Source organism: Canis lupus, chromosome 7 (assembly GCF_048164855.1).
Source record: "Canis lupus baileyi chromosome 7, mCanLup2.hap1, whole genome shotgun sequence".
In the NCBI taxonomy this organism is placed as follows: Eukaryota; Metazoa; Chordata; class Mammalia; order Carnivora; family Canidae; genus Canis; species Canis lupus.
In genome coordinates, this window is record NC_132844.1 from 50,891,292 (window position 1) to 50,913,524 (window position 22,233).

General features: G+C 34.2%; 1 protein-coding gene and 1 long non-coding RNA gene across 52 annotated transcripts in view; one reads left to right on the forward strand and one right to left on the reverse strand.

The window, feature by feature from the left end:
• The window catches only part of LOC140636846 (uncharacterized), a 56,854-nt gene extending 45,055 nt beyond the window's left edge, over positions 1-11,799 (forward strand). For both annotated transcript variants that reach the window (XR_012034078.1, XR_012034077.1), the window contains exon 4: positions 11,298-11,799. This is a non-coding gene — a long non-coding RNA (uncharacterized lncRNA). The remainder of the gene's footprint in view (positions 1-11,297) is intronic.
• The window catches only part of MLIP (muscular LMNA interacting protein), a 263,432-nt gene that overhangs the window by 77,072 nt on the left and 164,127 nt on the right, over positions 1-22,233 (reverse strand). For 33 of the 50 annotated variants that reach the window (XM_072832578.1, XM_072832573.1, XM_072832566.1 and 30 more), the window contains 4 exons: positions 20,846-20,917; positions 7,447-7,512; positions 7,280-7,363; positions 7,104-7,163 (listed from right to left, as the gene is read on the reverse strand). In XM_072832578.1, coding sequence (XP_072688679.1) covers positions 7,104-7,163; positions 7,280-7,363; positions 7,447-7,512; positions 20,846-20,917 — 282 coding nt within the window. The remainder of the gene's footprint in view (positions 1-7,103; positions 7,164-7,279; positions 7,364-7,446; positions 7,513-20,845; positions 20,918-22,233) is intronic. The other 17 variants (XM_072832596.1, XM_072832565.1, XM_072832568.1 and 14 more) reach the window with 3 other exon arrangements.

Below are 22,233 nucleotides of genomic sequence, written 5' to 3' on the forward strand. Positions count from 1 at the left end.
TGGCAAGGGGGGAATATTTAACATTACAGAGTTCTACAGCCTGAGACACATGCTCCTTCTGTTTTTCATAAAACAAGAACAAAAGACAAAATGCAGCAGAATTGGTAAATCCTAGGCACTAGGCTTAAGTGTCTGCCACTTCAGGCATCAGGTACACATATAGCCAAGCTAGCCAATATGCTCTGAGAACTTTGAGTTTCCATGGAAAAATAGTAAGACATCTGAAAAATGTAAATACTGTAGGAGAAAAAACGGTACAGTTATTCCTCTACTAGGATTTTACACAAGAGAAATGAAAGCACATGTCCATACAAAATCTTGTTCTTAGCAGCTCTATTAATAATAGCACTTAAGTAGGAATAACCCAATTGTCCATCATCAGCAGGTGAATAGATATAGTACAACCATATGATGGAATACTACTCAGCAATGAAAACAAATGAACTATTGATGCATGCAAAAACATGGATGAATCTCAATTGCCTTCTAAGAATACTAGAATTAAAATAAAAAACTAAATAAAGAGGTAAGAACTGGACAGTCAAAAAAATTCTAAAAAAAAAAATTTCTAAAAGATTACAGACCCACTCTGTAAATGATCACTCTGTTGCAGAGGAGTAAATATCATGTTGGCAAAATACTTCACAAGTATGTTGTTGAAGAAAAGGAACCTTGGGGGGGGGGAAGCATTGAAGAGATAGGACCTATAATTTTCTGTTCAACAAAACTATAATTTAAATGAAAGGGCAAAATAAAGATATTCTCAAAAACATAGGCCACAAAATCAATACAAAAACACCTTGTTGTATATAATTTTCAGCAAGATTGCACCCAGGAAAAATAAATAAATCCAGGAGAAAGCTACCAATGTGTGAGAAATCAGGATCTAAATAAAGAAGACATCGAGAAAAATATAACCATAAAAATTCAGATACAAAAATCAAAACAATACTAACAAATTATGTCTGTGTGTATGTATTTTGATTAAAAACATTGGAAAGTAAAAGTGCTATAGTATTTATCTAATTGCTTTTTTTTTCAAGATTTTATTTATTTATTTTTTAATGAGAGACACAGAGAGAGGCAGAGACACAGGCAGCAGGCTCCATGCAGAAAGCCTGATGTAGGACTCGATCCCAGGAGTCCAAGAACATGTCCTGAGTCAAACACAGATGCTCAACGGCTGAGCCACCCAGGTGTCCAGTATTTGCCTAATTTTGAACAAAGATATTGCAAAGTTTAAGATGGATAGGAAAATAAACATAGTTATTATCTTTAACAATTTATGTGTAACTAAGAAAAGTAACAAAAATGTAAAATATTCAAAAATTTTCAAATTTACAACCAATAAATGTCAAAATACTGAAAGGTAAGCAGGAAATTAAAAAAAAAATTACTTAAGCTCCCAGATAAACAGCTTCTCAGATTTAATATAAAAGTGATGATATCCACAAATCTATTGTCCCAAAAATAATTAGACCAGATGATGCAAAAAAAAAAAAATTGTTTTAAACCCTAAGAGAAAATTGCAAAAAAGTAGTAAGGAAAGAAAGTATTAGAAAGTAGTAACAAAAGTTGTATCTGGGACACCTGGGTGGTTCAGCGGTTGAGCGCCTGCCTTCTGCTCAGGTCTTGATCCCAGGATCCTGGATCGAGTCCCACCTCAGGCTCCCTGCAAGGAGCCTGCTTCTCCCTCTCCTATGTCTCTGCATCTCTCTCTCAGTCTGTGTCTCTCATGAATAAATAAATAAATCTTTTAAAAAAAGAAGATATATCTAAGAAAACATGAATTTAAAATTACATATACATATATATAACAGTAACCCTAGGTAGGAGATATATATATATATATATATATATAGTTTTTATACTAGATTAAGAACAACCTCAGGTTCAAAAGGATTATATATACTAGTAAAGGTTAAAAAAAAAAAAAAGATGAGAATGAACACCAACACATAAGCAATAGCAACACAGGTTCAAAATATACAAGTCACACCTAATTAACACTACTCTAGCTTTATTTCTGTCTTCCTCTTGGCAGCAATTACCATGATTATATTCTCTTAAATACTCTCTTCTTGTAGCTTCCATGTTACCACACTGTTCTGATTTTCTTCTTAAAACAATGAACATTTCATGTCCTCTGCTGGCTTCTCCTCTACCTCCTTTATTGGACCCACAATATTTTTTCCTTGGAGCTCTCTGTAGAAAGAGCTTGTAGCTCTTGTAGCTCTCTGATATGCACTCACACCATTGATGTGCATATCATCCCTAGATCTCTCCTACTAGCTCCAGACACATAGTTTAAGGCCCCCTGATACACATTTCAAACTCATCCTGTCAAAATGAACATAATCCTCTTCCCTCCTCCACACTCTGCGTTCTACGTGGTTATCTATGCTCAAGGCAGAAACACGGAGCTCATCCATGATTCTTCTTTCCTTGACTACTCACATCCAACCTCGCAGCAAGCCTAAAACACTTCTTACAAACCCGCATGCTTCTCTCTTACTCCCCTGAGCCCATCCCGTCTAGGCCATCAGCACTGACTGCTCCTCTGGCCTCAAGGGCCCCCTCACAGCAGCCATCATGATCATTTCAATGGTTTCATATTAATCTGCCCATATTTTATATTTTCCTATTTTCCATACAATCCAAACTTTACACTATGACAAATATAACCACACCTTGTTTTATTGTGCTTCACACTTTATTATACTTTGTATATAGTGTATTTTTCACAAACTGAAGTTTTGTGGCAACCCTGTGACAAGCAAGTTTATTAGCACCATTTTCAGCATTTGTTACTTTGTGTCTCTGAGCCACATACTGACAATTCTTGCAATATTTCAAATTTTTTCATTATTATTATATTTGTTATGGCAATCTGTGGTCAGTAATCTTTGATGTTATGATTGTGATTGTTTTGGGGTCCCACAAATCATGCCCATATAAGATAGCAAGCTTAATCTATAAACCATAAATGTTGTTTGTTCTATCTGCCCCACCAACAGCCATTCCTTGATCTCTCTCCCTCACTTTGGGCTTCTCTATTCCCTGAGACATAACAAAATTGAAATCAGACCAATTTAGAACCCTACAATGGCCTCTAGGTGTTTATGTAAAAGGAAGAGTCCCACATCTCTCTTTAAATCAAAAGCTAGAAATGATTAAGCTTAAAGAGGAAGGCATGTTGTAAGCAAGGACAGGCCAAAAGCTAAGCCTCTTGCGCCAAACAGCCAAGTTGTGAATGCACAGGAGGAGTTGTTTCAGGAAATTAAAAGTGCTACTCCAGTGATAAGAAAGAGAAACAGCCTTATTGTTGATACAGAGAAAGATTTTGTGATCTGGAAGAAAGATCACAACAGCCACTAATATTCCCTTAAGCCAAAACCTAATCCACAGCAAGGCCCTAACTCTCAATTCTAGGAAGGCTGAGAGAAGTGAAGAAACTGCAGAAAAATTTTGATGCTAGCAGAGGTTGGTTCATTAGGTTTAAGGAAAGAAACTGTCTTAACAACACTATAGTGCAAGGTGAGAATCAAATGCTGGAAGCTACAAGTTATCCAGAAGTTCTAGCTAAGAAAATTCATGAAGGTGACCATGCCTAACAACAGACTTTCAAATGTAGATGAAACAGCCTTATATTGGAAGAAGGTGCCATCTAGAACTTTTATAGCTAGAGAGGAGAAGTCAGTGCCTAGCTGACTGTCTTGTTAGGAGCTAATGCAGCTGGTGATTTTAAATTGAAGCCGGTGTTTATTGATGATTCTGAAAATGATAGGGATAATCCCTGAGAATGATGCTAAATCCACTTTGCCTATGCTCTATAAATGAAACAAAGCCTAGATGAGAGCACATCTGTTTATAACATGGTTTATTGCCTATTTTAAGCCCACTGTTGAGACCAACTACTCACAAAGAAAGATTCCTTTCAAAATATCCCAGCTCATTGACAAAACAACTGGTAACCTGAGAGCTCTGATGGAGATGTAAAGCAAGATGACTGTTGTCATGACTGCTGTTACAACATCCATTCTTCAGCTCATGGATCAATAAGTAATATTGACTTTCAAGTAATATTATGTCATTTACAATGACAGGGAAAGACTTTGAGGATATTATGCTAAGTGAAATAAGCCAAACAAAGACAAATGCCATATGATTTCACTTATAAGCAGAGTCTAAAAAACAAAACAAAGGAGCAAACAAATAAAGGCAGAAGAAAATTCATAAACACAGAGAACAAACTGGTGGTTGCCAGAGGGAAAGAGGTAAGGAGATGGTCAAATGTGAGAGAGAAAATGGGAGATAAAGGCTTCCAGTTATGGCATGAATAACTCACTGGAATAAAAGATACAGCACAGGGAATAGAGTCAATAGCATTATAATAGCATTGTATGATGACAGATGGGAGTTACACTCATGGTAACATAGTACAAGATATAGAATTGTTAAACCATGATATTATTACACCTGAAACTAATGTAATATTATGTATCAAGTATACTTCAACTTTTTATTTTATTTATTTCTTTTTGAGAGAGAAAGAGACTAAGCACAAGTGAGGTGGGGGAGCTGAGATAGAGGAAGAAAGACTCCAAATTTTGAAAAAAAGAAAAAAAAGAAAACTTTCCGGAAAGGATTCACCATTCTTGATGCCATTGAGAATATCCTTAACTCATGGCAAGAGATCAGAATATCAACATTAACAAGAGTTTGGAAGGAGTTGATTCCAACCATCATGGAGGACTTTATGGAGTTCAAGAGTTCAGTGGGGGAAGTGCAGATAGGGTAGAAATAGCAAAAGAAAAAAAAAGAATTAAAAGTGAAACCTTAAAGATATGCCTGAGCTGCTGCGATCTCATGATAAAATTTGAACAGATAAGGAGTTGCTTCTTATGGACGAGCATTACAAAAGTGGTTTCTTGAGGTGAACTGTACTCCTGGTAAAGATAGTGTGAAGATTGTTGAAATGATAACAAAGGACTTAGAAAATGACATAAATTTAGTTGATAAAGCTGTAGCAGGATTTGAAATGACTGACTTTCATTTTGAAAGAAGTTCTACTGCGTAAAATGCTATCAAACAGCATTGCATGCTACAGAGAAATCGTTCATGAAAGGAAGAGTCACTCAATGTAGCCAACTTCATTTTTGTCCTATTTTAAGAAATTGCCACAGCCACTCTAGCCTTCAGTGACAACCACCCTGATCAGTCAGCCAGCAACACTGAGCCAAGGCCCTTCACCAGCAAAAAGGTTACTGAAAGTTCAGAGGATGGCTAGCATTTTTTTAGCAATAAAGTATTTTTACTTAAGATAGGCACTTTGCTTTTTAGATATAATGTTATTTCACACTTATAGATGATAATATAGTGTGAACATAAATTTTATATGTATTGGGAAATGAAAAATGCATTTGATTCACTTAATTGCAATATTCACTTTATTGCTATGGTCTGGAACTGAACCTGCAATATCTCCATGGTATTCCATAAGCATTTAAATCACTATCCCTGGGCCGCCTTCTCATTTTATGCGCTTTACCCCTGGCTCACTGTACTGCAGCCATACTGCCCTTCATCTTCACATACACTAAGTTCTTTCCTGTACATATGCTTACTCCTCTGCCTGAAAGCTAATCTCCCCAATCTTTCTACAATTTGGACTATTTCCATCTTTGTTCTCAGCTTGAATTCTGCTTTCTGATCACTAAGACCAAAGTATTCCCCTTAGGTTACTTGGCCTTGCTCGCCGTTATGCCCTTAATGCCTCACACCCCAGGCGCACAGTAGACACTTAATAAATACTTGTTGAATGAAACAGTTGTCTTAAAGTTAGTGACCTAGAATAATATATTTTTAATACTATAAGCATTAAATATTTGTTAAATCAGTAACATATATTATTATTCACATATTACTATTTAAGTCCTAGTCCTATTATAAAATATAACATAAAGTACTTTTTATATGTTCAACAAATGAAATAAAAATATATTTTAAATGTATATAGTCTCAGGCAAATCAAACACGGTTTCATATTTTTAGATCAAAAGACTTAAAGAATATGCAACAAAATAGATAAACACAAAAGCTATAATTATCTACTTGTAGGTCCTCTCTACTAAAATATAATCTTAGTATTGATAATTATTGGTTACTAAGTTCCTATGTCATTGTTAACAGATAGTTGTAGTTTTGATAATCCAATCAAAAATTGATATTACTCTTCTCGTTATAAGCAATTCTGTACATTTAAAACCTGCTTTGTATGCACAATGTACAACTTTTAGAAGGAACATGAAAGAAGTATTTATACTCATTCCAAGAGTGAAAATAAGACTGACCAAAACACCCTAATGATTATAAAGAAAAAGCCGCAACCATTTTGAAAATTCGGTGAGTAGGTCTGTATTAAGCATTCAAAAAATAATTTGGAGAAATGTAGTATTTTATTTTACCAAATGAAACTACTACAGTATAAGAAGGAAATTATTAAAAACTAGATTAAAATTAATGACTTAGTAGTATACTAATGATCTAAAATATCCCAGTTTCTGTCTCTCTGAGTCAAAGAACAATGAAATAAGCTTAGTTGACCAAAAGGAAAAAAGTTCCAGAAATAATACCTGTGTGGAAGCTCTTAGCCTAATAGAACTTCAGTCTACTTCCTTTTCCACTTGTAAGATACTGTGAATTACATAAGTACCAAAGCTATAAGAGGGATAAGCCACAAATTCTATAAGTGATTCTTAAAAATGCTTCCTAAAATGCCAACATATAAGTACATGGTCTAATACTTTGGCTTTCAAATTATTTTGAACTTAACCCATAGTTAGAAATAAATTTTACTTTGTAACCCTGTACACACATACTCATATACACATGTAAACAAATTGAAAACTATGTCAGCAATACCTACCCACCACTAGTAATACAGTCAGATATTTTACATTTCTACTATTCTATTTCTAAGATGCTAGATGCTATTTAGCTAAATTAACTTCCCAATTCACTATGGGGCCTTAAGCTGCAGTTTAAAACCATTGATCGAGTTACTCTTACAGTTCAGTAAATTATATTAAATACATACATACTTTAATCATGTCAGAACCCAACAACGTCTGTGCGGAACTTGAAGGAGAATCAGAAGAATGCTGGAAAATAGAAAAATAAAAAAAGGACAAGCCTAAGATGCATCATACTCAAACAGAGGAAAATGAAGAGAAGCGAAGCAAATATTTGAATTGCACATTCTAGTCTAAGGCATTACCATAGACAAGGAATCCTGTAAGACCTTATCAATGGTAGCACAGAGCTCTTCAGTTTGCTGCCTGAGCTGTGCAGGGAAACACAACTGGAAGAATTGAAATCAGGTACCAAGTTAGCAATGAGGTTTGGGATTTTGTCTCAAAACCATGGGTAATCTGAAGTCATTACCTCCAGAGGTAGGTCCAAAGCATTGTCCTTGAAGACACCTTCAGTCTTAGCTGGTTCATCGAGAGCCTAGTGATAAATGAAATAGTTCTCATGTGAGGCCTTTAGTCAAATATAAATGTAGTAGAAAAGTCTCTTCAAAGAAAGCCCTGTAGGGATCCCTGGGTGGCTCAGCGGTTTAGCACCTGCCTTCGGCCCAGTGCGTGATCCTAGAGACCTGGAGTCAAGTCCCACATCGGGCTCCCTGCATGGAGCCTGCTTCTCCCTCTGCCTATGTCTCTGCCTCTCTCTCTGTTTGTGTCTCTCATGAATAAATAAATAAAATCTTTAAAAAAAAGGAAAAAAAAAAAAGAAAGAAAGCCCTGTATATCTCAAATTTCAAAAAGGAGAAAAAAAAACTTTGAATCATCTGATGATGAGCTATTATTTGGCATGGAGGCATTTCTCACATTAGTCTAGTTTGTCCAACGTAATGAGTATCTCTGATAGAAGGTGTTGAAATGAAGAACGAAGACTGAGTTTTTAAACACACAAACTAGAACCTGGACATGTTATCCATCCTTGTCCCCTTCAAAGAAGTCTTGTCCCCTTCAAAGAAGTCACTTTGGGAAGCTACACACAGAAATAATGATGAAGCCATGTCTCAAAATACTACAAAAACTATTTCTGAGGAAATGCTTCAGGGCCAGTTAAAAAAAAACAAAACATGCATACACAAGAAAAAAATCTTGCCTCATTTTTAATCATTTATATCCAAAAAGTTTTGGTAACTTTATTTATCAGACTTGACCTCAAATGATATCCAACTCTTTGGAAACATACTTTTTATTTATTGTGTTATAGTTCAGATATATAGTTTGGATGTGGAGAAAGTAAGATGGCACTCTGTAGAGTGTATGTACTCCATTGAGAGTAAGTAAGGCATTACAAAATAATAGAAGCCAGTGTATATTCATCCCTGCTTACTTTTTCATCTTCTACATGCACATGAGAAGTAATCATTCATTGATTTTGTGTTTATCATCATGTCTATGTCTTTAATTTTTAAAACGTATCAATATATTTATATATCACTAAACAATATATAAGGTTGTTTTGTGTAATTCTTTTGAAACTAACTTTTTATTTTTGTTTGATTTAAACCACTTTATTGAGGTATGGTTGACATACAAAAACCTGTACCTATTTAATGTATACAACTGATGTATTTGAAAACAAGTATATATCCATGAAACCATGTCAACAGTCTATTGCCATAAACACAATCATCACCTCCGAAAGTTTCCTCTGCCCTTATTATTATTATTATTTTCCATATAGCCATTCATTTAGTTGTTTTACTTCTACATTATAGCACATTGTATGCATATTCCACAAAAAAATGGATACTTTCTTCTAGTGCTGAATATTTAGGGTGTTCCAAATTTTTCCTATTACAACCTGTAACAACTACCACCCATGTATGTGTTTCTTTATACACATATTTGTAGTTTGAGACTAAAGTAGCTGCATAATAGCAGAGTACAGGATAGTCAACTTTATCAGATATTGTCAAATTGTTATTTAAAACAATTGTATAGTTTTACATTCATAACTGCAAAAAATGAGAGTTCCTGTTTTCAGACCTTGAAAAATGTTTGGTTTTACATTGAATTTGCCTAAAAATTTTTGAGGTTGAGCACCTCCTATGTGTTTATTGGTTATTCATGTTTCCTTCTATATATTTACTCATTGTTCTATTGGGTAGTCTGTTTTTTATTCATCTGTTGGAAAGTTTTATATAATCTGGATGCAAAGTATTTGTCAATTAGACATGGTACAAATGTCTTCTCCCAGTCTTGCCTTTCCTTTCCATGATTGCCATGATGCCTTTTGATAACACACACAAGTTTTCATTGCAATGTAGTCAACGTTTTCATCATTTTCCTTTGTGATTGGTGTTTCCTTTCAGAAACTATTTCCTAACCTAGTAAGTCACTCCCTTGGGTGGGACTCTTAAAAGCCGGGGTGCTAGATATATGTTCTAAATCTTTCATGCCTAGGGAGAAGCTGGGAGTTGGGGATTCTCTCCCAACTGCATGGAGCTGTGCCAGTATTAGAGTTTATAAGGACAGTGTGTCTCAGCCTTTTTTTTTTTTTTCCTGATTTGATATTCTCTTTCACCCAGTGTGTAACAGTCACTCACAGAGTTTCTGGATTTCTTTCAGAGGGAATTATTCTGTGTATAGCTGTATATTTGGTGTGTCCATGGGAAAAGGGAAGTTCAAAAACCTCCTATGTTGCCATTTTGGTCACACTCCTTTATTATTTCTAATATTTACTTGTGTCTACATATGTTTTTAAAAAATCAATTTCTCCAGAGACTTATCAATTTCTCATCTCTTAATTAGACTACATTTTGGCTTTGATCTTCTTTGGAATACTCATATTCCATTTCAATAATATCTGTTCATATCTTTACTATTTATTTCCGTTCTCATTTTTTGGATTTATCCTGGTTTTCTTCAATGTATTCCTTTTGTTAAATTTACAAGTCATGATCATTGTCATTCAGTTTTCACTATATCTTTAAACATATCCGTTAATATTTCTTAGACTCATGGGTTATTTAAAAGTAGTTTTCCCCTTTTAATTTTTAAAAATATGAGGATTTTCCCAATTTTAAAATTATCTATTTTGGTTATATTATTGCAAGAGAATTTCTTCTTCATAATAGTGACTTCTTATGAATTTATGAGATATGACATGACAGTTTTATAAATGTTCCAATGATGCTTAAGAAAATATCTATCTTCTAAAATTGTCTGCAGGCTTCTGTGTGTGTATGTGTGTGTATCTGATCAAAATTATTCATTGTTTTGTTCAAGTTGTCTCTAGTTTACTGAGTTTCCTGCATACTTATTCTATCAATAATTGAAAACGGTATCATCAAATCTCAGGGAATCATAGTAGGTCTGTTCATTTCTCCCTGTGATACCAGCAATTTTTGCTCAACATAGTTTGAAGCCATTTTATTAGCTACATTCATAATTAGAAGTATCCCTCCCTCATGAATTAAATATTCATCATTATGAAGTGACCCTCTATTTCCTCAGTAATGCTTTATGTCTTAATATCTATTTTACCTGATATAATGAAATGTTTTGATTAGCATTTTACTAGTACATCATTGTTTGCCTCTTTCTTTTCAACTTTCTGTGTTCAAACATTAAAAATAAGTGGTTTATAAGCAGCAGATGTCTAGAGTTCATCTCCATTGTCTTTTTTTTTTTAATTTTATTTATTTATTCATGAGAGAAAACACACACACACAGAGAGAGAGAGAGAGAGAGAGAGAGAGAGAGAGAGAGAGGCAGAGACACAGGCAGAGAGAAAAGCAGGCTCCACGCAGGGAGCCTGACTCAGGACTTGATCCCGGGTCTCCAGGATCACTGCCTGGGCTGAAGGCAGCGCTAAACTGCTGAGCCATGGGGACTGCCCTCCATTGTCTTTTAATTAGAAAAGTTAACATTTCTTTTATTACAATTACTTATATATTTAAATATTTCCAAATGTTTGTTTTATTTTTGTTTCACTTTTTCTATTTCATTTTAATTCAATTTTTGAATCCTGTAATTGATTTTTTTTCTCATTTTCCTTCCACTAATTTGGATATTGTGACAAAGAAAATGCTAGGTGTTCATTAGAGACTTTCATTTTCTCAGACACATATACATTTCCTTGGTCTCAGGAATTTTGGTATGAGCTTGTGACATTTTTATGAAATAAATGTGCGCTGAAGTCATATATAACCTTTGGCACAAGGCAGGTAAGAGTAGATATGACTTTTCCTCATTCTCTTTCCTCTTCTTCAGGTTACTAAGGTGCAAGATGGAAGCAGACTACATTCCTAAATCACTGAAATACTGAGAACTTATGTGGGAGAACCAAAATGAACTCTACTAAACTATGATATGGGAAGGAAATAAACAATGATGGTGTTAAGCCACCAAAATATCAAGGTTTGTCCATTGTGGCTATGAGTGTGGCTTACATTAAAACTAATAGAAATATTATAGACTACTTTTTTTTTTACAAATTACCCTTGAACAGCTTTCCATTCATATCAAGGTCTAAACCAAGCAATACAAAATCTAGAAGCATAATGAGACAAACTAATTTTAACTTTTCAGTATAAAGTTTCCTTATCACAAATTCAAATCTCAAATCCACTAAAGGATAGGCTTACAGGGATCCCTGGGTGGCGCAGCGGTTTGGCGCCTGCCTTTGGCCCAGGGCGTGATCCTGGAGACCCGGGATCGAATCCCACATCGGGCATCCCGGTGCATGGAGCCTGCTTATCCCTCTGCCTATGTCTCTGCCTCTCTCTCTCTCTCTCTCTATCATAAATAAATGAAAATTGAAAAAAAAAATAAAAAAAAAAAGGATAGGCTTACAGTTAAAGATTCTCTTTTTTCCTACCCTGAGCCTAAGCTGATATAAGAAATTTTGCCTGTAATTTCCCTTTGCAAATTTTTTTCCTTATCCATCTTGTAATTGAGAGTGTAACCTTTCAAAGATCTTGGCTTTATGATAGGGAGGCAATTCCAATCCTCATTTCATTCAGCCCCAAATCTTTCTCTCCCTTCACCAAGCTGATAATAAATCCCAATCCCTATGGTTAGGGAGCATAGTATCTTCAGAATAACTAAACATTATGAATTTCTGCTTGCTTTTGTTATTTGAGCCTCAGGGATTTCCCCTACTTTTTTATGAGCTCAGCTTCATATTTTGGGATGAATCACAAGCAACTGCTGTATTCAACTGAAAATTACAGCTGTCCTGTCCTGTTACTTAGATTTACCTTCTCTTTCTCCCTTCTTCATTATCAGTCTAATATACCTATATTCTGACCAAAAATTGTCACACCAGCTGTGGAACCATGTGATCTAAGGCTCAACAGAATCAATTTTTGCCCCTCTAACAGAGCCAGTAATATAACAGATCCAGAACTATTAGTCTTCACCAAGAGGAACCATGTCCTGATGCTAGTTATCATTTTGGCCTAGGATATTTGCCTAATAATTCAAAAAAGTTACATCTAAAAATAAAAATTTACCATCTCCTCATTTCAATAACTCACAAAGGAAAATACTGTCTGGAAAATTTTTGTGCAAAATATACTATTCTGCATTAATTAACAAAATATATGACATTATCTATGATAGCATAATAGAAATGTGTGAGATTGCCTCTTTGTTACCATAACGTTTTCTCTTTTGCCTTTCTCCTTTGTTCTCTAAACTTACTAGTCATGAGTAATGGATAGCAGGAACAGAAAATTTCAAAAAGATAACTCCTAGTTGGTGTTCATAGTTTAATTTTTCTCTGACATAGTGTCTTAATCACCTATTTACCTTGTTGGTAAGTAAGGGGTGGGGTCCTAACCTTGCTGTTAGAGGCATGGCCAAATACATGATCTCTATCATTGGGTAGATGGAACCAACAACAGTACAGTTTGTTACTCAGTTATATTCACAGCCTAGAGGAAAGGAATGCTTCACACCACACAGGGCCAGACAAGGGTTGTGCTCAGGTACAAAGTAGGGGTGGTGGAAGGCAGGCTTTATAGTATCAAAAGGGTGACATATGTGTTCCCTGGTTTGAGAAGGTTGTGATTGGCTTGTTCAATTCAGTAAGAACTGCACTTGGTTTGATAAGGAAGGTTAGGGGATCTTATCTGGGGGTGAACAGGGAGGAGGGAAAGTTGCAGTTAGGCTTTGAGGCCCCTCCAAGTTCACTATATGTCAAGGTGGCACATAATATGGGGCCTTAATTTTAGACTTTATGCCACACATGGCTTCTTCTTCTTCTTCTTTTTTTTTTTTTTTTTTTTTTTTAAGATTCTATTTATTATTCGTGAAAGAGAGAGAGAGGCAGAGACATAGGCAGAGGGAGAAGCAGGCCCTATGCAGGGAGCCCGATGTGGGACTCCATCCGGGACTCCAGGGCCACACCCTGGGCGGGAAGGGAGGCACTAAATCTCTGAACCACCCAGGCATCCCACACACACGGCTTCTAATCACAATGATAATTATGAAGAAAAAAGTCAGAAATTAATGACAAGAACTAAGAACAAATTCCTTAGGGGAGAAGTTTGATCTAGCCCTTCTTCATCTTTCCAACAATACCTTCTAACTACTCTTCACTTGCAAGCTGCTCTTCAGCCTCAAAGAACCACTTTAATTCTTTGACCTTGTGGTTACCTTTAACTACATGTTATTAACTCTGCCTGGATTGAGCTCACTTCAAGAATTCCTATTTATCCTTAGGATTCTAATCAAATTCCTTTATGATGTAGTTTTGGCCTTCATATCTGGAAGTCTTCATTCCCTCCTTGGGTACCATATCACTTTGTACATACTTTAAGTATATTATATCATAATTATTTAAAAAAAATAATAATAATAATAATTTTTCAACAGTATCTCTACCAAACTGGACCATTTGTCCCTATCACAATAAAAAATTTGCTATTTATCTTTATAGCCCCAGGATAGAGCCAGTGATATGTGATCAATAAACATTTTTAGGATGAATTGAAAGGATAAAGTAATGACTAAACGTGGTTAAGTGAATAAATAAATTGTATAAATAATATGATTTTAATTGTCCTTGGTAAAATGTTCTAGAGAGGGGGTTTAAACTCTTTGAATATTTTAAATAACAAATACTTTATCTCTGCATTTCAATTACATGTGTTTCCATCAAAGATCTGAGCATATGACCAGTGTTAATGTAATGAGCAGATATTTTTTCAGCCAAAATCAAATAAGGTTAATATCTTGGTTACTCTGTGGGAACGTACTGTAGGAAAATAAAACTTTTGATAGACCATTTAAAATGTTGAAATTTACTCAAAGAATGAAAAAACTACTCAGAACCCTTGGAAAATTAAGGAAGATAACCAGTGTTAGGTGAATAATGCTGAAACTTTGAAATAGGGCAATATTCAGACTGTATTTAAATTTGGAGCACGGTTATTTTGAATTTCAATAGCTTGGAAGTTTACTAGAATTGATTTTGTTTTAATTGATGAGTAGTTCTTTGTCAAATGTATCATCTTGAATTATTCCTTCTGGCAGCCATAAAGAGTAGGTTTTTGTTTTTTTTTTTTCTCAGTAGTACAAAGTTATATTTAAATAAAAATATATTAAATCACCATTAAAAAGAACTCTGACCATAGATTGCTTTTTGACACCTTAGCCAGCAGGAGAGTATTGATTTTTTGGGGGGGGGGCGGGGGATTTATTAATTTTGAGTGAAGTTGTCTCGGAATATTCTCCAATAAAATATTTTTATTAAAAATATTTTTTTCTACTATATTGGATGATAGCCAAGTGAGGCATAAATGGTGAATACTTTGAATTCTATTTTTAAAGATTCTTAACTAATGTAAGTTATCAGGAATATGGTCATTAAAAGTAGTTATCTTTTGCTCAGAACAGCCAACTGTGTGGTCCAGTTTTTAAAAAGAGACCTAGTAAATCAAATTTTTCACAGAAAATAGTTTCTGAGCTCAGCACCGCATTATAATCAAGAGCCAAGGACTATGAACTAGCACTGTAAATCAAAGTTCTTATGGGACCATATGCCAGTAAACTATAATAGATGTTTCTCACCTGAAAGGAGATCTCTGATGGAACTGCAAGCACTTTTAAGTCAGATATATTAAATCAGTCTAACCTGCTCTCTGGCAATAGGATTAAGTTCTAAAAATCTGAAGACAGCATGAATCAGTTGTATTTTAAATGCAACTAGAAAGTAAGCTATTTTCAAAGGAAGAATAATCAAAAAGGTCTTGTAAACTTTTTGTGATGCCTAGACTATCTAATTAGATTGGATTTCAAAAATTTTATGGGCCAGTAACTCTATCAAATTAACCCCCCTCAAAATGATTCATGCTAAACCTAAGTGCTCCTATACTTTGTTAATCTGACCAGCTAAGTATTTGGTAGAATAAATCCTCTGAAGCCCATAAAAGCCTTATTTGCTTTTCTGCCATTAATACAAAACCATTTGTAGGATTAGAGATATCCTCAGCAAAATAAATCTCACTTTGATTATATAGTTGGAGATTCAGTTCTGAATAGCACTCAGATCTGAAGAAAAAGGGAAAATGTACACTGTAAGCTAAAGGGTTCCCAGATACAGCTTCTTTAAAGATACAGAAATATTTATCATTACATTATTTTTATGATTGGTTTAAAATGTTCAATAATTGAGGAAATCTACTTGGTGCTTATAATCCTAAGATCTTTGAAGTGTTGAACATCTGTTTCTACCACACAGAAGAAAGAGTTTGTGCAACCATTGCAGCCTATTTCAAACCCATTCATTAAGGCTCAATAGCAGGAAAATTCATTTTTTTCCTTCATTTAATCAAGGACATCAGAAAAGTGTGCCTTGTTTTCAACCCAAACTTCCTTCACTGTAATGTGCCTCTGTCTTTTAGTAACTCAAGGAATCAGAGTGGCTTTGTAAACTTCAATCACTCATGTCTCAGAACTAAATCATTTCCAATTCTCTTTAATTGTTGCTCAATAAAAAAAATTAAAAAAAACAACTTTTGTTGCTCTAATTTGATGAGGATTTAAATACATTTTGTCAAGTAATAAAAAAAAAGTATTGCAGACAGAAATAAAAAATCGTCATTTCTTGCTCAATATTTCACTTTAGCTAGTTGATGTCACTATTGTATGGTGAACAGAAAAAGGCTGGGAGATAATCTTGTAAGGTTCAATTCAGCAACATACTAGCCCTGCTGCTTTGGGGCATTTACTTGGCATCTTTGAATGTCAAAATAGTCACAGAGTTGTGAGGACAATAAAACATTTAGTTCAGTGTCTGATTCACTACAATACTCAATATGGTGGCCATTGTGATTGTATTTTCTAGTTGTTAAAATGTATCAAGTCTAAAATCAACTTAGTTCCCTTATAGTGGAAGGTCCTTTATAGCTTTTCCATGGAAATAGAATTGATGAAGTTTATTCTACCCTAAAGAACAATTCTTAATTATCATTGCCCCAATTATAATACATTAGGGTCCTTAATTTTTATGATTTTATGAGCGAAAATTTGCTTTAAAATCCTATGAAATAAAATTGGACATTTTAGAGACCTATCCAGCTGCAAAGTAAATTAATTCATTCAATGAACATTTAACAAAAGTTACTATATTTCCTCAAATAGTTCATAGTAGGAAAAAAAAAAAAAAACACTACCAACATGCATAATTAAGTATGGTTTGGTAAGTGCTTTAAAAGAGACTTGTGTATAAGAGACAATTGCCTGAGAACAAACTGGAATAGAATTGGGTCCTGGGCACTTTTCCATTGCCAGAAAAATTGACACACAGTCACTTGTACTAATCAATTAAGAGATGTCTCTCTAGGATAAGCCATATGCTAAGCTAGCAACCAGATTTTGTTAAATTTTTGAGAGATCTTAAAATATTCTCACCAAAATACATATGTTTAATTAGATTAAAGTTTACCAACTCATGATTTAAAATTTTAAGCTGGCAATTTAGGATAAATTGATTTGAAAACTGATGAGATAGCACAAATCTTTACCTTCCCATTTTTATAGCATAATTTTTACAATTATCCTCAGAATAGCTATTCTTTAACTTCCTTTTACTGGGAAAAATAAAATAATTTTTATACCTTACCTTTCATTTAAATAATTAATGCTATAATTTAAATGTTATATTTATTAAATTGAGCTACTCTATTATTATTCTTTCAAATCACATAGCTTATAAAGTAAATGTGTCTTGAAAATGGCAGCCAGAAATGCCATTTGTTGAAAAATGGTACCTAATTCTAGCCTTGATTTTATCCTGAGGAATACTTGTAAGGAAGGGAATAGAGAACTTAAATTGCTTTATAAAAAAAAAAAATGCTTTCATGGAAAAATATGAATCACTTGTTAAATAATAATGATGCATGATGTTTTATTTCATGAAAATATTTCTTTCTTCATCCTTTATTTCTTTAATTTCACAATGAAAATAAAAAGACATTTATGTGGAATGTTAACATGAGTCCTTCAATTTAATTTTAACTTTCTACCTATTGCTATCTGACTCAGATAATAAAAAGGAAAATTAGTCAATAAGAGAGAGAAAGATTTTTGACATTCTCTGAGAAGAACATAGCAAGACTGAAAGGAATGTCAATTTCAAAATTATTTCCTCAACAATATGGGTGAATATATTGTAATAAGGTTTGTGGACAGTCACAAATGCAAGCTGATCCATTACTTTGTTCCTGCTTTATAATCACGTGTATTTTATTCTCATCTCAATCTTGGAGAAGATGACTATTGGCAGGAGATGAAGCCAAAGACTCTGAAACTAACATATTAAAATATGCCTTATATTTATCTCTTCCTATAAAGCCTTCGTTAAGACTTAAGCTAAAAAATGCATCTTTCTAAACATTCATTGGGGGGGGGGGATTACAGAAAACAGAATAAGCTATGAATTTAAGTTTTGATGTAGACAATAAATTACAGAACAGAAGTACCAGAAACCTCATGTCCCCTGCCAACAAAATGTACTCTTTTGAAAATGATGGGCTTCATCTAGGGGTGATTAAAGCTGAAACCAATCCAGTGATTCAATAATAGCTTACTATGTGATTGAAATGGATGCCTCTACTTCAACTGGGAGAAAACTTTGCTTTTAAAAAATAGCATTATTTTTAAAAGTGATTCCAGTTCCTCATTAATTATACCATATACAAAATAAAATGTGATATAAAACATCAACCGTGAGTTTAATGTGGTTGTTGAACTGTCTGAATTAAATTTGTTAGTTCTATCTTTAAGACATTCCACAGCATAGACCCTAACAGAATATTGTAATTGGACTGCAGCATCACCCTTTGCTTTAGTTGTGGTGTTCTGTGTGATATTAAAGGGATTTCCGAAAATATTCCAAAGTGTTGATTCTTCCCCAAACAGATGAATTTCTGATGATTATACTCTTAATTTTCCTACTCAATTCAGAAATACGTCCTTCTGATTTTAATGGCATAGGATGAGCTCTATTATATAAACAGATGGATAAAAAGACCTAAGTTACCAGATTTAATTTTTTAAAAACTACAACCATGAAAGAAATATCATTCAATATTAGTGAATAAGGAAATAAATGCTGAAAAAAATCTTGAGATAAGACTTTTGTTATTTAAAAATTCTTATGGATTAAGGTTTCTCATTGAGCAACACACAATGTGGGAAAACCAGCAAATAATAAATAAGTAAATTGAAATTATACAAAGGCACTAAAGAAAAAACAAACATATGTCATATCTTGTGACCTTTGAACAATTCAAATATTTATGGTCCAAAACCAATTTCTCTTAGCCAAGAGATAATTACCCACACTAGTGTTTATACAATAGTCAGTTCTCTCTAGAAAAACACTATTTTAGGTTAGACACCATGATATTTATGTTTTGCTATACTATAAATATTAAAGTTTTCCTAAAGAGTTTGTCTTATTCAAAATTTAAAACACTAAAATCTCTCCTATATGAACTTGCATTAGGTTCAATACATAGTAATATTACCACATACATTTATGAAATGGGTTTGTGATGAAACTGGAAATTAAAGTAATAATTCTTCATTTTCAATGACCAACTAATAGATTATCATCTCTAAAATCCATTTGCTTGGAAGAAAAGAGAGCTGGTAGACAGAGATTCTGGAACCAATGATGATATCCAGCCTTATTTTATAAGAGTCTTTCAAGAAGAAGTAACTATTATTTTTCTAAAGAGAAAATTAATATAGTGGTAGCCCACAGGTACAGGAGAATGTATTAAGTTAGGTGAGACAAGAATGATGGAGGGACACCAATAAGCCTGTATTCTCTGTGCCTGGCTGCTGAGAAGGAAGTTTCTCCACTTCTGTAGAATCACACACTGTAACCATATTTCAGAAATATCCATCTGAAATGGGCAAAGGGTCTGCACTGAGAAAACATTGCACTACGGCTCAACATAACAATCCTAAACAATAGGATAAGGGGAAACTGGTGAAAATGTCACTTCCTGCATTCTCCTGAGCGTCCTGAAATCAGTGATTAGGCCCATCTCATCTTTTCATGGCTATAAAAGGTAGAAATTCAGAAGAGAAGCTAGAGAAAAAGTCGCAGATCTCTCTGCAATCTAGTGACGCCTCAACCCTTCAGTTGAAAGCATTCAGACATGGACTGAGCATAGACTCTGGACCACATGTGCATAAATTGAAATCAGTTTTCAGAGATTATGGTAGAAGAGATGTGGCCCACTAATACCCACTAGTATGCTACTGAGCATCTCCCACTGATTCTTATATTTTAGACAAGAGATCATGCAAAAATTTTATTTCCCAGATCATACTAAAATAAAAGAAAGTAAATTCATAAATCAGTGGTCAAAATACCACCTGGTTGGCAAACACTAACATTTTAACAAATTATGATAACAGTATTTGAAACACTATAATTATACCGAAAAAAAATAGGCTTAATGCCCTGAGATAAATTACCTAAATAAATATCATAAAAATAACATGAAATGAATAATTTCATAGGCTTGGTAGTTGATTTCATTTCGATTCTGATATAATCCTCCATTTGGCCTTCATTTGAGCATATGTAATGTGCTTATTAAACAAGAGGCTTTAATTTAATTTACCTACTGAAGCAGAATCCTGTAATTTTGTAATTAATGACTCTTAGTAGCAAATCAAAAATGCCCTAGAGGCATATGAAAGCAGCTGGGTCACTGGAAGTGATCTCAATCCTCCCTCTCATTCATGAAGGTATCATCAGTGGCTGGTGAGAATGGACAGAGTTTTAGCCCATGTTAGGATCTAAGGGGCAAAGCTAAATTGGATACTCAGCTAACATGTTTCTACCCTGTAGAAGCCGCTACTAGTCACCAAGTCTTGACCAAACTGGCCAGATATCCTCATGCAACCCCATTTCCCCTCTACTCTTTTGATCAATGTGAAAAGAAGTGGAAGCTCTTGAATATAACAACCACTTAAAATTCCAAAGAACAGAGATCTATCCAAATCTGAATTAAATTTCCCAGGCCTGCTTTACATTGGACTGGACAATTCTAAGCTCATATTTAGCCTCTGGTGATAAATCAGTGATGTCTCAAATTCTATTCACCAAGATGCTTTCATCATGTCATTCTAAACTAAGAACAAAAATAAATAATAAAATAAAACAATAAAATAAAATAAGAACAACATTTTAGTAAAAGCAGAACTTCAAAACAGACATTTCAGAACATATAATAAAAATGACACTAAAAACATAAAATTCCCTCTGCTTTTGAGCCAACACTGACCTTCTGTTCCAAAAGCAATGTGTTTGTAGGGATTGCTGCAAAAGCCTTGTAGCTTGACTTGGTCTTGTATTGCTAGAATGAGTAACCAGAAAGCAAGAGTGGAGATGAAAAAGGAGAAGAATAGAACATAATTTTAGACTAGTTTTGCCAAGTTAAATGACATGCTATCAAATGAAGAAAACAATAACTACAACTTGTTTTTGACAGAAAAAATTAGCTTACCATGTTAATATTTTATTAGAATGAGAAACAAAGAAATATCACAGTAAAATATCAGCCTAGGGATTATAGACAATTATGTGCTATATAGTCTCAGAACTTAACAACATCCATTTCTACAAAGTTACATATAAATTTCTCATGAGTAGTATGTTGCTTATAAGAGTACTAGCCTATAAACATGGGTGGGATGTTTTTGGTTTTTTGCTTAATTCTCAGAGGAAAAGGATTCTGGGATGCCTGGGTGGCTCAGTGGCTGAGCATCTGTCTTTGGCTCAGGGAGTGATCCCAGAGTCCCGGGATTGAGTCCCACATCAGGCTCCCTGCATGGAGCCTGCTTCTCTCTCTGTCTGTGTCTCTGTTTCTCTCTCTGCCTCTCTCATGAATAAATCAATAAAATATTTTTAAATGAAAGGGATTCTTTTTTATAGTACCATAATCAACTAACATTTTGCGTATAAATTTTATTGAACCCTTGGTATATTTTCTTGCATCATTCATAAAAGCAAGAGTCAGAATACCTAAAATTTAGCAGCAATGTTTAATAAGTAGCATATTTTGAATAGAACTAATTATCAGCAATTTAACTCCATAATGAAAAAGCTAGAAAGCCAAACTTTTGATCTTAAACACTTTTTTAAATTTCATCATTTCTTGCTCTTCTTAATGCAGTGATATTAATGAATCAAATGATAAAACATCCTGACTTTTAAATAAAACTCAGAGTAATATAGGTCAGTTTTGTGGATTATTTGAAAGAGAGGGTTGAGCATGAGGAAGTTGTATAAATCATAATACTATCATAATCAAAAGCCCCAGTTTTGATATTGCTCTGGGTCCCAAGCTGCTTAATCAAGGTCAAGGCTGCCATCTCTTCAAAAGTCCCTGTCTCAGACAGTTTCCCCAGGGGCCCAGAGCCAGCTAGAAATTGGCACATGGTTCCAAGCTGTCCTAGCCCCCTGGGCAGACCACAGGATCTATAGAAGAAGACATGATAGTCAAATAAAACAAAGCCTTGAGTTTTATGAATATAATTGAAGTAATATTCTATTGAAATGATGTGAGGAAAGTAAGATAACACACTCATTTTCCTTAGAAAGGAAGGGTGAGGTAGAGAAAAATCATAATGCCCACCCTGGAGGAAAAGTCTCAGGTCCCTTCAAGCCCTC